The following is a 16,402-nucleotide window of genomic DNA, read 5'->3' as shown; positions in this document are numbered from 1 at the left end:
TGGCCCGCGCGGTGCTTCCTGGGAATTGTAGTCCCCGGAGCCGCGGGGGCTCGGGTCTGACGTTGGGTGTTTCCGCCGGCTGAGCTGACCGCTGCTGTAAGGAGGTGGGTGTGTCTGGAGACGGGGTGAGGGGAGTGGCGAGTGGATTCGGGTCCATTAAAGAGAAGTGAAGGTTGCCGGTTCGCACAAAGGTACGGACCTACTTCGAACCGCGGCGAAGAGCGCCGGGGGTGAGGGAGCGCAAGTTCCAGTCAGACACTAGCAACTGTGGCCAAGCAAGGGCTTTGGACACCTAAGTCCCGGCCTCTGCCCCTATTCCAAGGAAAGGGGCGGACTCGGACTGCTTAAACGGCTGTGGCGTTGAGTAGGGGCAGAGAGTGGCTATTTGCCACCCGGCTCTAGCGTTGAAGTATCTGCGTCTGGGTGGGCGGGGAACGGCCGGGTTGCTGGAGGTGGGACTGGGATCCATCTCCCAACCGATTGGCCCACAGCCCTTCCGGGGGCGGGTCTTAGGGCGGAGCCTGGGGCGGGCACTTTCCTCCTGTGGCGAGGCAAGGACCTCCGGGATTCCTAGAGAGGACTCGGAAGTGCTCTCGTGGGGGGCGGGGGTGGGATTTCTGGCTCTACCCCGCTGGTCAGGAACGCTTGGACATGCTTACTTCCGGCGAGGAAGTGTTGCGAAGTGTCGGCTTCGGCTTTTCTCTCCGTCTGTAAGAAGAAACCCGTCTTTCCCCACCCTTGGCTGCGGGCGCTTGGTCTTCCAGGAGAGCTCCCAGGGACGGGGGCCTTAAGCAAAAAGAATGGCCTTTGTGTCCAGTTGAGGGTCCTGTCCCTAACCTTGACCAGGCTGGTTTCCGTGGCTCGGGGGTCAGGGGCGATGTTGCGCAATCCAGGTGCAAAATCTGTACCTAAAACCCTGGTTCTCTTCGGGACCCATGAAATCTCCCGTTGGTCAATCAAGCTCTTATGGCTTGAGGGACGAGACCAACTTTGACCACTGTAACGTTTTTGACATCTGTTCCGACTTAAGTTTGGCTTGTGGTAGAGAGAAGGAGCGGCTGCGTCTGGACTAGTTAGTAAGTCGTCTTACTATTTATATGAATTATAACGTTCTTCACCACTAAAATTGTGTTTGATGAAGCCATAGGTCAGATTTTTATTGCTCTCCTGTACACTTTTTAAATATTAGAAATATTCTGTGTTGATCATTTTGTGGGTGGAGTGATGGCTGTTTTGTAGTACACGTTGTGGTCAGTTACTCTGCTGCATGGTCATCTTTAGGATAGATGACCTCTTTGTCATCTCTTTGATAATAACGATTTCCAATATATCAGTAGGTTGCATAGTAATGAAAGTGTCCTTCAGAAGATCTCAGAGAGCAGAGAAACGGATTCGATTACTGTAACCCAGTTTACCTGGAGCGAGATCCCGCTGAGTTGGAATGATAATGACAGGATCTGGGGAAGTTATAGACCTAGACCCTCCCTCGGAGATTTCACCAGAGCAAGAAGACCTTCTGATAGTGAAGGTGGAAGAAGAAGATTGCACCTGGATGCAGGAGTACAGTCCGCCGGTGTTCGAGACTTTTTATCAGCGCTTCAAGCACTTCCAGTACCACGAGGCGTCAGGCCCCCGGGAGGCCCTCAGCCAGCTCCGGGTGCTCTGCTGTGAGTGGCTGCGGCCGGAGCTACACACCAAGGAGCAGATCCTGGAGCTACTGGTGCTGGAGCAGTTCCTGACCATCCTGCCTGAAGAGTTCCAGACCTGGGTGAGAGAGCATCACCCGGAAAGCGGAGAGGAGGCTGTGGCCGTGGTAGAAAATATACAAAGAGAACTAGAGGAACGTCAGCAACAGGTGAGTGAAAGAGGAGGCCTTAGACCAATGAGGAAGGAGAGGAAGAGAGTTCAGGAGCAGCTGAGCAGGGGTGAGGTCTTGAGCGCCCTGGTGCTTCATTCATATTCTTTTGTTCTCCTGGGATTAGGTCCACTGTGGAGATTTCCTGCCACTCCAGCAAAGAGAAGCAGTATCCATGTGTTAATCTGGAGAAGAGAGTCTGCGATTTTGTTTGTTTTAAATTACCCTGTTTGTTTTTTGAGTGACATGATACAAAATTCAAAAAGTGCATAAGGTTGTAATGAAAAGTAAGTGCCCCTCCCACCCCTAACTCCCCAGCTGCCTGAGTTCTCACCAGAAGCAACCATTGTCCCATGATACTTGTCTGTCCTTACAGAGGTACACTGTATTCTGTATATTGTTAGCGTCTACGTGTATGCTGTTTTAAAAAAAAAACACAAATGTTTTTTACATCACCTTGTACTTCTGCCTCTTGCTTTTTTTTCTCTTTAAAATGTATTTCCTGCTCTTTAAAAACTTTTTTGTTTGACTGTGTTGGGTCTTCACTGGAGCACACGGGATCTTTTAGTTGTGCATGGAGTCTCTAGTTGTGTGATGTGGCCTCCAGATAGTGTGGGCTTAAGTAGTTGTGCCCGGTCTTAGTTGCTCCTTGGCATGTGGGATCTTAGTTCCCGGACAAGGGATTGAACCCATGTCCCTTGCATTGCATGACAGATTCTTTAACCACTGGACCACCAGGGAAGTCCAGCTTTTTTTCTTATAGTGTATCCTGGCTTGTTCTATGTCAGTGCATAGAGTGCTGCCTCACTCTTTGAAACTGCATTGTGTTCCATTGTATGGATGTACAATAATTTAAGGCTATTTAAGTTGTTCCTTTAGACTGTCTCTGAATCTTTAACAAACTTTGCTACCACGAATATCCTTTCCATCCATCATTAGTTGTAGAATCAAAACTGAGAAGTCCGTTGTTGACTCAGAGGCCATACGCATCTGTAGTCTGGATAGTTGTTGACAGATTGCCCTCTGTGGAGGTTATACCAATTTATATCCCCAGCAGCCGTGTATCAGAGAAGTTTTTTGCTCAAAGCCTGGTATCACAGTGTTATCCAGCTTTGAGATTGTTGCCAATCTGAAAGACGCAGTATTCCATTTGCAAGTTTACCATGCATTTTTTTCTTACTATGAGTGAGCTTGATCGCTGTACATATTTTAAAAGGCTGTGCATATACCCTTTTTTGTGAACTCTCTGTTTATATTCACCTATTAGAAAAAGCAAGCACTGGATCTGCCATCTGAGTTGCAAGAGTTATTTCCTCCTTTTGTTGTTTGTCATTGCTTATGGAGATTTTTTTGCTTTGCTGGTTTTTCTTTTTCCTTTTTATGCAGTCAGTTTAAATCTTTTAATTTATGATTTCTGGATTTTGTACCATAGTTAGAAAGGCTGTCTCTGCTACAGTATTATAAGAAACCTTTCTCATTGTTTCTTCTCCATTGTGTGTTATTGTTTTTGTTTGACCCTTTGACATGATTGATCTTTCTGGAATTCATTTTGCAGTGGTGTGTTTGCGGTGTTTATAGCTCGGTTTTTTTTCCCAGATGTCTGTCAAGTTGTCCCAGCAAGCAATCCCTTTTTTTCCTTGATTGATTAAAATGTCATCTTTATTAAATACCAAATTTTTCCATGTATTTGGGTCCATTTCTGTTCTTTTTATTCTATTTTATTGTCTTACTGTCTGTTCACATATCAGTATTTTAATTATTTGAGCTCTGCAAAGTGTTTTGGTATTCAATAGGTCTGCCCTTCTCCCTTCCAAATTTTTTTTCCCAATGTTTTCTTTTTTCCATGTGAACTTTAGAATACTTACCTTCTACCACCCCAAAAATCCTATTGATATTTTTGTTGGGATGGCCTGAAATCAATTGTTCATTTAAGGGAAGATCTGTATCTTTACGTTGTTCTTCTTCTCTTCCTTTGTCATTTCTTACCCTTTCTTACTCATTTATCACCTGACTTTCTACTTCCCTCCTGTTGGTAGGCCCACATTCTCTGAAACATTAATTTTTCTTTTTTGATAGCAAAGAAACAAAAATTATGGGATCCTAGGTCTATGAGTTTGAAGCTAGAGAAGCTGCCTCATTCTTCATAGCCATTGCCCTTCATTGTACAGGACCAGCCTCTTTCTTCTTCTCTTCTGGGTCAGGGTGTTTCAGAACCTTCAGGTGTCAGTGTTCCAGAGCATCCTCAGGTTCTTCAGATCGTGGGCTAGCTCACCCCACGAGGCAAGGGGGCAGCAAAGGGGGCTACAGTAGACCCTCTGCCAGACCCTGCAGCTGAGCTGAATGTCTGTCTTGCAAACAGGAGTGTTTGAATCTTTTTATTGCTTCTGTTAGGACAGGAAGTAAAGATTCTTGGTGCCATTTGGTTATTCCTTTGGTGCCTGAAATGGTAAAGAGTCTGCCTGCAATGCAGGAAACCTGGGTTCAGTCCCTGGGTTGGGAAGATCCCCTGGAGAAGGGAATGGCTACCCACTCCAGTATTCTTGCCTGGAGAATACCATGGACAGAGGATCCTGGTAGGCTACAGTCCATGGGGTCTTTAAGAGTCAGACAAGACTGAGTAAGTAACACTAACTCAAGACTGAGTTAGTAACACTAACATTGACTTGCGGACAAACTTTACCCTACTCTTTTATAGTAATAAATATTCAAAATCCTAGTTTAAAGCAAAAAGCATTTTTATTTATTTTAAAAATACTTATTTGGCTGTGCTGGGTCTTAGCTGCGGCATATGATATCTTTAACTGTGGCATGTGGGGTCTAGTTCCCTGACCCGGGCTCAAACCCGGGCCCTGCATGCTGGGAGTGCAGAATCGTAGCCTCTGGACCACCAGCGAAGTCCCCCAAGAGCGTTTTTAAATGGAGGATTTACAGCAGGTATTACACATCGACCTCTGTCATTGCGACATGCACCCCATCTGTGAAAGGAACACTCAGATCATTTCTGGGTGGGAATCAGGGATTTGAGGCCCAGAGGTGCAGGTTTTCCTAAGAGCCTGCTCAGCTCACTGTGTTTGCCTTTGTCCCTTCCTGCCCTTTGTATCCCTGACATTGCTCCTCATCTTTATCTCCAGGTAGTTCTTGTCTCTGGCAAGCCTTTTCCCAGGCTGTATCCTCTGTCCCTCCTCCTGGGTTTCTCTGTCTGCTTTTCAGGGGACCTCTGGGGCTGCTTCGCTTCTCTGGTCCCCAGGTACCCTTTGACCTACTTGGCATTTTCTTCACTTGCCTGAGCAGGTCCGAAAGGAGACACACACTTCCATGCAGAGTCATATTTGCCACAACTGTGTTGCAGCTGTCTCTTTTTTTTTTCCCTTTCTTTTTTTTTTAAACTCTGCTTGTCCTCTCTGTCTTGGAGCAGCCTTTTTTTTTTTTTTTTTCTGGCTTTGCAGCATGTAGGATTTTAGTTCCCTGACCAGGGGGCGAACCCTCACCCCTGCATCGGAAGTGCAGAATCTTAACCTCTGGACCCCCAGGGAAGTCCCTAGCCACCTCTTAATGTAATTCCTGTGCTGTGTTTTGTCAGGACCAGGAGGGTTAAAATTGAAAGTGCTTTTGAAACATAAGGGAAGGTGAGAGGCGAGGAGAGCAATTCTATCTCAAAACAGGATCTGATTACCTGCTTCGATGCCATTGAGCTAGTACTTTCCAGAAGAGACAGATTGTAGAGAGACTGGCTATGGATATCCTAAGGTTGTGTAAGAGCAGAAAGATACACACCAGTCATGCACTAGCCCCAGTCTTGGCATTTGTCTGTCCCACTTGAACCTGGTCTTCTGGGTCTCTGAGTGTGATTGTTGAGTCCTGTATTGATCTTTCCAAGCTCATTTCTCTTTTTTTTCCCACTTGACTAAACTTGGCCAACTCTGGCTTTCTGCCTGACGGTCTTTGAGTATGTCACTCTGTCTGCCTGGGTCACTCCTCACTTTTCTCCTGGCTGACTCCTTTCATCCTCCAAGTGTTGCCTTCAGTGACCCCTCCTCAGAAAAGCCTTCGTTGGCTACCCAGTCTGACATAGGTCTCATCTGTTCTGCCTCACGGCCTCACATTCTTCTCCTTTCTGACATGTAACACAGCTTATAATTGTGTATTTATTTGTGTGTCAGTGTATTTAATGGAAGTTGTCTTCAACTAGACATAGGCCATGTTTATTCAGCCACTGTGTAATTAGTCCCAGATGGTTGTAGACACACAGGTAATACTTGGGCAAGGAGTGAATGAAAGAAGAACGTGAACTTGCTGGGCTCTTTCTTCAGTTCAGTTCACTTTAGTCGCTTAGTTGTGTGCGACTCTTTGCGACCCCCTGGACTACAGCACGCCAGCCCTCCCTGTCTATCACCAACTCTCGGAGTTTACTCAGACTCACATCCGTTGAGTCAGCGATGCCATCCAACCATCTCATCCTCTGTCATCCCCTTCTCCTCCCGCCTTCAGTCTTTCCTAGCATCAGGGTCTTTTCAAATGAATCAGTTCTTCACATCAGGTGGCCAAAGTATTGGAGTTTCAGCTTCAACATTAGCCCTTCCAGTGAATATTCAGGACTGATTTCCTTTAGGATGGACTGGTTGGATCTCCTTGCAGTCCAAGGGACTCTCAAGAGTCTGCTCCAACACCACAGTTCAAAAGCATCGATTCTTAGGCACTCAGCTTTCTTTATATGTATGGATATAGTTATATCCATACATGACTACTGGAAAAATAGCCTTCACTAGACAGACCTTTGTTGGCAAAGTAATGTCTCTGCTTTTGAATATGCTGTCTAAGTTGGTCATAACTTTTCTTCCAAGGAGTAAGTGTCTTTTAATTTCATGGCTACAGTCACCATCTGCAGTGATTTTGGAAACCAAGAAAATAAAGTCTGTCACTGTTTCCACTGTTTCCCCATCTATATCTCATGAAGTGATGGGACCAGATGCCCTGATCTTCGTTTTCTGAATGTTGAGCTTTAAGCCAACTTTTTCACTCTCCTCTTTCACTTTCATCAAGAGGCTCTTTAGTTCTTCGCTTTCTGCCATAAGGGTGATGTCATCTGTATATCTGACTCTTAGCCCTTCCTGTAACATGCTGATTAATGTGGTTGTGATTGGCAGATTGTGGCGTGTCCTGAAGGGCTTCCTCCAAAGAGCGTGCCACCTGGAGCCGGGCCCGAGTCCTTCAGTCACCAGCTTCTGCCTGTGGATCCCCAGGCCGAACATGAGCCACAGGAGCCTCGTCTTCTGGAGGAAGACGGTTAGAATCTGGGCTTCCGTGGGATGGGTGTGGGCATCCCGGCTGTGTGGGTAAGCTGTTTTGTAGCGAGAGACCTAGGTCTGGGCAGCCTCTCCGCAGTTAGCATCATCTGGAGGTTGGGAAGGGTGGGGGCGGGGAATCGAGTCCTTGGTCAGCTTGGAGGCCGGCTAGGAGCTGTACTAATATCCAGGGCCATGTGAAACCTATATTGCGGCTGAAGACAAGTCTAAGTACAGGTACTGTTAAAAGATCTAGAAGTCTTTTATGAAAGTATCATTGTGGTTTTGCAATGGTTTTCCAGCTCTCCCTCATTCATTTTGTTGTCCTAAGGCTCATGTTGACAAAGCCCTCCGGTTCCTAACTGCACTTCTGGCTGTTTGGCCGTTCATGTGAAAACTGATTTTAAGCTGTGTTTCACAAGGACCTTTAGAGCATCTGACCTCTCTTTCTCTCCTTCAATCCCTCTCACCCTCACCTCATTGTTACTAACCTCTATGAGACACGTCAAGGAGGAAAAGTGCATACCTAGTATCTCATTTATGAGGATATATGTCCACAAGCCTGTCATCTCTAATCAGAATCTCTTGATATGGGATATAGTTTCTTTCTTTTTTTATTTGGCCAAGCCCTGTTGCCTATGGGATCCTTGTACTCCAACCAGGGATCGAACCCATGTTCCCTGCATTGGAAACACAGAGTTTTAACCACTGGACCATCAAGGAAGTCCCTGGATATATTTTAGAATTTAGAATTTTTAAGATTTAGTAAGATGATCTGATTTATGTACCATCCGGATTGGAGGTGGGACCCCATATTGGTTGTGTTGTTTAGTTGCTAAGTCATGTCCAACTCTTTTGTGTTGCTTCTCTTTTCTGCCCTATTGGCCAGACCCAGCCAGTTTGCTTATTCCAACAGAAAATACTGGATTGGGTGGTTGGTTTGACATTCTGGGGCAGGCTGCACCCTCATGCCTTTGATAGCACTGAGGGCTAGTTTTCTGTCCCTGGGACTCATTTGAGCTTGAGAGGGCCAAGGTCATTTTCTTAAAAGCTAGAAACAGTGGGTTTCACAGGAACTTCAAAAAATATTAGTGGACTTATTTAGAATGTAGTTATTCTAATTATTCCAGTTATATTGGAAAGTAGTCTATATTCATAATTACTGCTTCAGTATAGACTATGTTTATCCCTTTCTTTCACGTCTCATTTTGACTCTAGCCACACTGCTGGGTTCAGATCCAACTCTGTTTCTGGCTTTCATCCCTAACCATTGTCTCCTCTTTTTTGAGTCTTTGCTCATCTTCCTAGTCCTTGGACACAAGTAGGCTCCATATGCATATGTTAATACATCTCTAGGACCTGGGACACCACAGGAAGGTCTGAGTCAACAGGTGAAAGGTTGATAGCAGGTGGATCTGTCCAGGTCAGGGTGCACGAGGCAGGTCCGGATGCACCATGAATCTCAGACAAAGGAGCAGCAGAGGTGACCGCAGAGGGTCAGATGGTCACCAGGATCTAGAAACCAGACCCTCCAGGCGTTGCATGTGTGGGTCACTGTACTGGGAAGGCACCTCTATCCCACCTCGGTCCATCCCACCCCTCCTTCCAGAGTCACTTCCTGCTGAAAGGCTTTCCTGCTGCTCCCACCTCCTGCTGTCCACTCGGCAGATGCCCCCACTCTGTTCCTGCTGGAACTTGGGTGAACCTTGAGGATAATGCTCTCTGCCCTGTGCTGGCAGTAAGGCTTCCAGTCAGCCCTGCCCATCAGACAGTGAGGTTTCAAAAGGCAAGATTTACTTTATCTGCCTGTTCTCATAACACACAGAGTAGACTTACTTGTAGACCAACTAGGACGCAAACTAGTCAGCTGTCTATAAACCAACCACAGTCATGTTTTGAAGGGAGTGTGGACTAAGGCCTTGCTGATGATCCAAGTGTGGTCCCAAGAGCGGCAGTGCCAGCATCACCTTCTGGCTAGTTAGAAATGCACAATATGGGGAACACCCTGTTACCCTTGAGGCAGAATCTGCCCTGTGCCAAGACCCCCAGGTGATGTGTTTGCACCTTAAAGCTCAAGAAGCCCTGGGCTCTTGGCGGTGCTTCAGCTTCATGGCAGATGTGGGCCTGTGGAGATTCTTCGAGGTGACGAGGTCTGACCTTGGCAGGGCAGAGAGCATCCTTTCTAGGGGAATGGTCCCATCCCCAGTCAGCAGCAGGACTATCTACACTCTATCCAGAGTGTAGAACGTCTTGACGGCCAAGCAGAAGAATGTGGCCTCAGTGCCACAGGGCACCATGGTGGTTTCTTGAGAAAAAGCAGAACATCATGGCAGTCGGAACTGGGCAGAGATTCTCACAGACTCCTCTTTTTCTCCCCTCTCAGTGCTTCCTGCTCTCCAAGTTTCCTCCCTTCCCCTGAAGGACAGCCAGGAGCTGACAGCCTCTCTCCTCTCCACTGGGTCCCAGGTGAGCCGGCGTCCCTGTGCCTATGTCAAGGGACCATGTCGGTTCTTGGGCATGTAGCTGCCTTAAGCCTGACTGTATCAGGGTTCTATCTCTTTAACCAGAGACGGGGCTCGTCTGGGTTTGTGGTCACTGTGTTTTCCTGTTCTGCTCCCCCCACCCTCCGTGAAGCACAGTCCCTCCCCTCTGAGCCTAGGGAATAGAGATTTATGGTGATCTCGTGTTTCAGAAGTTGGTGAAAATTGAAGATGTGGCTGACGTGGCTGTGTCCTTCATCCTGGAAGAATGGGGACATTTGGACCAGTCTCAGAAGTCCCTCTATAGGAATGACCGGAAGGAGAATTACGGGAGTATGACTTCCATGGGTAAGAATGATTTCGTTTGTGTGGTGTAGGACATCTTCATTTTGTTATCCATAAAGAGTATTTCTAGCATGTCCAGTAAAAGCATGCCTGTTATATTTATTTATTTAAATTTTATTTTATATCGGATATAGTTGGTTAACAGTGTCGTGTTAGTTTCAGGTGTACAGCACAGTGGTGGTTATACACGTACGCATGTAATTGCTATGACTTTGGTTATTTTGTTTTTCTGTGAGAGTAAATCAGCTTTATCCGTCTCTCTCTCTCTTTTTTTTTCTTATTCAGCTTATTCTGATTAATTCCATCATAGTAAGAGTATGATTGGAGTAGGAAATGGCAACCCACTCCAGTATTCTTGTCTGGAAGATTCCATGGACAGAGGAGCCTGGCGGGCTACAGTCCATGGAGTTGTAAAGAATTGGACATGACGGAGCATGCCAGGAGAACAATGGAGAACTGATAGTGCTTTGGGGATAGTATTTGCAATTGGGCAAATATTATGTTTAGCTTAAAACTACAAAATCAGATCTTAATAGATTTGTAGTAGTGATCATTCTCTGTTCCTTGACAAATTGAGTCCTTGTTAACTGAGTAATTCACATTTGAGGAGCATCTCAGACTTTGCTGAATAACCGTTTGGTGAAGTAGTTATTAGAATTTTTCAGTAGCATTCTTCTTTTTCTTGCCCCTCATGTATGGTTGGCTAGTTCACTCCATTGGGCTTCCCTGATGGCTCAGACGGTACAGAATCTGCCTGCAGTGCCAGAGACCTGGGTTCAATCCCTGGGTTGGGAAGATGCCCTGGAGGAGGGTGTGGCAACCCACTCCAGTATTCTTGCCTGGAGAATCCCCATGGACAGAGGAGCCTGGCGGGCTACAGTCCACAGGGTCGCAAAGAGTTGGACATGACTGAGCAACTAAGCACAGCACAGCACATGCGTGGATGGCTCACTCACTCATTGCTATTCTCAGATCACTCCTACCTGTGTTACATTCGCCTTGGCATCTGCATTTCACATGTCTTATTCCTTCTTGAATTTTGTGCCCCAGGTGAGATTTTCAACCTATTTCTAAGTTAATGATCTTGGAAACTAATATTTGGCTGTGCTGCCTGGAGCAATTATAGAATACCTCAGCACTATGGTAAATATTTTGAAGCTTATGGCTTGTAGCCTCTTTTGAATGAATTCTTTTGGAAGAGTACTGTCAGGCACGCTGGTGGACTTTAGATGGAATCCATCCACTATAAGCCCAAATTTCTTTTGAAAAGCATTATCCCAGTTTACATTGTCTGAGGGTTTAGTGCACTCACAGGCTTTTATTTAAAAAGGAACATTTCCTACTGCTCTTTCAGATTTTCTATTTCCTTTATTACTATTGATACATATTTGTATTTTCTTTGAGTTATTTGCACATGCCCTCTGCTTACTTGTCTATTGGGATCTTAGTGGTAGTCTCAAGGAATTGGTTATGTAGTATAAATATTATATTCAATGCAAATTTCTTTCGTTCCCTACTTATAAAATTAATTTCTTGGTCTAATTTGAGTCAGTATTGTTTTATCTTTTTCAATCACTTTATAGGTATTTAATGGGTTTCAGAGTTGCAGAACTTGGCACACTTCTTCTGCATATTATTTTCCAAGCTGTTTTGAATTCCTTTTTTTTTTTAGTTAGTTAATTCATTCATTGTTTGGCTGTGCTGGGTCTTCATTGCCTCGTAGGCTTTTCTCTAGTTGCTGCTCTCCAGTTGTGGTGTGTGGGCTTCTCACTGCAGTAGCTTCTCTCATTGCAGAGCACGGGCTCGAGGGCACAGGCTCGAGGGCACAGGCTCAGTAGCCTGTGGGATGTGGGATCTTCCTGGACCAGGATCAAACATTTTGATATAGCTGTTGAGAAGAATGAGTAGGAAACTAGCCAACCTTAGAAACACAGGATGCCAGACAGGGTGCCAGGAAGGTTTTATATAATGTTTGAAAACAATTTTTCTCTTTACAAAAAATCTTTTTAGAAAGTTCTCAATGGGCTATGATCTATCTCTCTAGCCTTTAAAGAAACATTCCTATTTTTGTTAACCACTGAAAGTTTATCTTTGCAGACTCTATTAAATTCCCATGTTTTGAGTGAAATACGTGTTGCTGATCCAGTTACACAGGGAATGGACTGCAGCCTTTTAAGTGTCTCTTTCATCAACGACCACCTAATGGTGACCTAGCTCTCAACAATCGTAAGGCCTCTCCGGGTGTAGAAAGAATGCTTTTTTCCCTTGAGACTGATTCACACCAAACTGAGATTCTTTGGGGACTGAAAAAGCTAGAGAGATCCTTTTTCTTCTCCAGGCTGTGAATGAATAGGAAGGGGAAGGTGAGGACTGGGTTAGCAACATCACCCAGCATCAGATTTTACTGAGAATAGTTAACACAGCACAGGTGTTCACAAACAGCTACTGGACGGAAGTCCTGTACCAAGAGGAAGTCATTGTCTGACTGCTTTTCCAATCTCATCCCATTGATCCATTCCTGCTGGCTCTGTCTTCCCTTTCCTACCTCAGTTTCCAACTTCATTGATCCTCATCCCATGTCTGTATTGTGAAGTCATTTTGCAGATGGCTTTACAAAGTTGTGCCTTGCTTGCACTTGTTGGTTTCATGTAGTTTTCTTCTATTCCTGAATGCAGGGAGTAAGCTAACGTTTTCATTTTCCCTCTGTCGTCTCAGATTATGAGTCCAGAAACGACAACGTGGAACTCACAGTAAAGCAGATTTCTGATGAAGCTGAGTCATCCTGGATGACTTCAGGAGGCCCTGAGAGAATTATTCCCCCGAGTCAAGAGTTTGGAGAAGTTAGCGACCTTCACAGCATGGTAGAAAGGTGGCAGGTCCACCCGCCAGTGGGGAGATCAAGGCAGACCCCTCCCCAGAAGAGAGAGCTCAGGGCTATCACCGACGTGACCCGGAAGCCACCCACCAGCGGCGAGAGGGGGCACAGGTGTAATGACTGCGGGAAGTTCTTCCTGCAGGCCTCCAACTTCATCCAGCACCGGCGAATCCACACGGGTGAGAAGCCCTTCAAGTGCGGCGAGTGTGGGAAGAGCTACAACCAGCGAGTGCACCTCACCCAGCACCAGCGTGTCCACACTGGCGAGAAGCCCTACACGTGCCAGGTGTGCGGCAAGGCCTTCCGCGTCAGCTCCCACCTGGTCCAGCATCACAGCGTGCACAGCGGTGAGCGGCCCTACAGCTGCCCTGAGTGCGGGAAGAACTTCGGGCGCCACTCGCACCTGATCGAGCACCTCAAGCGCCACTTCAGAGAGAAATCCCAAAGATGTAGGTGTGAGCAGTTGGTCTTCAGAGCGTAAACAATGCAGGAATTGTTTTATCAGCTTAGAACCATCGGACAGACGGTGTGGGGATGGTGGCAGCTGTAGTAGGCAGGGACGGAGAGTTACCCTCTGTTTTATTATCACTTGTACTGTATGTTTTTTTTTTTTAAATATTTATTTGGCTGCTCTGGGTCTTAGTTGTGCGTTTGAACTCTCAGTCTCAGCATGGGGGGTTTAGTTCCATGGCCAGGGACTGAATCTGGCCCCCTGCATTGGGAGTGCAGAGTCTTAGCCACTGGACCACCAGGGAACTCCCGACAACATTTCTTCTGGCTCATTTCTCTTTTTTCCTGGCTCCTAATTGGATATTCTTCCAACTCCATGTCCCCCTCATATACCTTTGCTTCCCATTCTTCAGGTCTTCGTCAGTTCTCACCATCTAGTTGTGTATCTTTGTTCTGTCTCATTCTCTCTCCATGACTCATATTGGGGTGAGGATCCCTTCCACATTTCCTACCGCCTCTCCTATGTCAGAATTCCTTTCTCTCCTCTCTGTGTAATAACGTGTTTGGTTTTTCCCTATGACTATCTGTCCTCAGTCTTTCTCATCACCCTCCAAAGTAAGCTCTCTATCTTGTTCACTGAACAGACACCAACACACACACATGCTCCCCTCCTCCTATTACATTACTCCTCCATTACTTCTATTACATCATAGTTTCATTTGATTATCCTCCTTATCCTTTTCTTCTGTAAAAGGACCGATAACATTTTCATTTCCTCTTGACTTTTGCAGGTGGCAATAGAAGAAGTAAGAATACAAAACTGAATGTTAAGAAGAAAATTTCAGAGTTTTCAGAAGCGGACATGGAACCCACAGGTAGACTCCAAAGAAATGTGTCTCCAGTTCAAGATTTTGGAGAAGGCCACGAGCACCAGGGCAAGTTGGAGAGAAAGCAGGGAATGCCCATGAAAGAGATACTAGGACAGCCCTCTTCAAAGAGGATGAATTTCAGCGAAGTCACCTATGCCCACAAAAAGCCCTCCACCGGAGAGAGACCCCATAAATGTAACGAATGCGGGAAGAGCTTTATTCAGAGCGCACATCTTATCCAGCATCAGCGAATACACACTGGGGAGAAACCATTTAGGTGCGACGAGTGTGGGAAAAGCTACAATCAACGTGTGCACCTGACTCAGCATCAGCGGGTCCACACTGGGGAGAAGCCCTACACCTGCCCCTTGTGTGGGAAAGCCTTTAGAGTGAGGTCCCACCTGGTTCAACATCAGAGTGTGCACAGCGGGGAGAGGCCCTTCAAGTGTAATGAGTGTGGGAAAGGCTTTGGGAGACGTTCACACCTTGCTGGGCATCTGAGGCTCCACTCAAGAGAGAAGTCCCACCAGTGTCATGAATGCGGAGAAGTCTTTTTTCAGTACGTTAGCCTCATTGAACATCAGGTGCTCCACATGGGCCAGAAAAATGAACAGAATGGTGTTTGCGAGGAAGCATACAGCTGGAACTTAACAGTGATCGAAGATAAGAAGATTGAGTTGCAAGAGCAGCCTTATAAGTGTGACGTGTGTGGCAAAGCCTTTCATTATAGTTCAGACCTCATTCAGCATTACAGAACTCATACCGCAGAGAAAACCTATAAATGTGATCTGTGTGGAGAAAGCATTGGCCAGTGTCCCCACATCAAACAACATCCTAAAAGCTATTCCAGCCTGAAAGCCCATCAGTGTAATGAATGTGGCAGAGGCTTTGCTCTGCAGTCACATCTCAATCAACATCAGAGGATCCACACTGGTGAGAAACCCTTTCAGTGTAAAGAATGCGGCATGAGTTTCAGTTGGAGTTGTAGCCTCTTTAAACATCTGAGAAGTCACGAGAGGACAGATCCCATAAAGACCTGAAGTGTCTAGAGGTTCCTATCATAGAACAGCTCTTACACAATTTTAGAGACGCCTTTCTGAAGAGTAACCCTATTCCTATAACTAATGTAGTCACAACCTCAAGCATCTTCTTCAGCGTAGCCATCAAACGTACCACATATGTTGAGATCCTTCAGTTAGAACTTAGGACACTGGAGCATCCACAGCAAGTACAGATCTGCTTTCCCACTGGGAAATGCTTTCATTTACATCTTCATGTGCGAGAGTCTAGATGAAAGAGAACGATACAGTGGGTGGGGGGAAGCCTTCAGAAGGCACTCATTCTTCACGTGAATCTAAGAACATTGACACTGGGAGAAGCCTCATGAACTCAGAAATAAACTTCATTTGTAGTTTCTGCATTGACAGCTAATCTATTCAGGGAAGAGCACACTGAAAGAGAGAAATTTCAGCATGATCTTGGTGTTGGTATCTCAGCAACGAACCTTAGCGGTAATGCCAGCCACTGGAATGCTCCAGGTGTCATTCCCATCTTGAGTATTTTAAAACCTTTGGAAATAAATTGATTTTTAAAGTATTTATATCTGGGCAAAAACGAGGTTCAGAGGCTGGATGGTATGTGTTCTTACTGCCTTATTCAGTCAACAAATTCTCCATGAAACACACTCTACCTTTTTGTTTTGTCTTTGATTCTCCTGGCACCACAGTTAGCTAGTAGAAGAGAAGTTATGTTTGTAAATTCAAGAGAAACTGTTGGTCTGTCACGTCTTAGGGAGAGGGGAGTGGGACCTTTGGGTAATAGAGCTGACAGGCCAGGCTGTGGACTGGTTTTTACTCTGTTACCAAACAAATGAGGGTGGCTTTATCCACAGAAGGAGTTGGACCAAATCGAATTGAGAATTGAGTTGTGGTCCAAGCAGTATGTGTGCCAACTCCCAGTTGCCCTGAGATGGATCTCCCCCATAAGATAGTGGATAAAGAATGAGTTTCAACTTGGGTTGCCACTAGATTTGAAAGTAAACATTCATAGAAGCAGGGAGGTCCTGGTCTGGTGTGCCCTGCCTTTCGGAAAGCTCTCAGAAGGAGTGGTGGGGAAAAGATGATGACATGGAAGAGGGTTAACCGGAACATGTTTGCTAGAGAGATGGTGAGAGGCTTTGGGGCACCGCTGAAGTCCTGCTTCTGCTGATGGCCTGAATTACAATAAACACCTAATGAATACCTGTT

At 45.9% G+C, this 16,402-nt stretch overlaps 1 protein-coding gene across 7 annotated transcripts in view; it reads left to right on the top strand.

Annotated features, from left to right (window-relative positions):
• Positions 1-16,402, top strand: part of ZKSCAN5 (zinc finger with KRAB and SCAN domains 5) — a 47,763-nt gene extending 31,361 nt beyond the window's left edge. Inside the window, exons 1-7 of one of the 7 annotated variants that reach the window (XM_019987082.2) lie at positions 46-104; positions 1,338-1,855; positions 7,000-7,138; positions 9,521-9,603; positions 9,830-9,965; positions 12,678-13,286; positions 14,079-16,402. In XM_019987082.2, coding sequence (XP_019842641.2) covers positions 1,442-1,855; positions 7,000-7,138; positions 9,521-9,603; positions 9,830-9,965; positions 12,678-13,286; positions 14,079-15,196 — 2,499 coding nt within the window. In that variant the 5' untranslated portion in view covers positions 46-104; positions 1,338-1,441 and the 3' untranslated portion in view covers positions 15,197-16,402. The other 6 variants (XM_019987081.2, XM_019987083.2, XM_019987084.2 and 3 more) reach the window with 6 other exon arrangements.

The sequence above is a fragment of the Bos indicus genome, chromosome 25 (genome assembly GCF_029378745.1).
Source record: "Bos indicus isolate NIAB-ARS_2022 breed Sahiwal x Tharparkar chromosome 25, NIAB-ARS_B.indTharparkar_mat_pri_1.0, whole genome shotgun sequence".
In the NCBI taxonomy this organism is placed as follows: Eukaryota; Metazoa; Chordata; class Mammalia; order Artiodactyla; family Bovidae; genus Bos; species Bos indicus.
The sequence above is the reverse complement of the archived record's forward strand: the minus strand, read 5'-3'. Positions and strand labels throughout refer to the sequence as shown.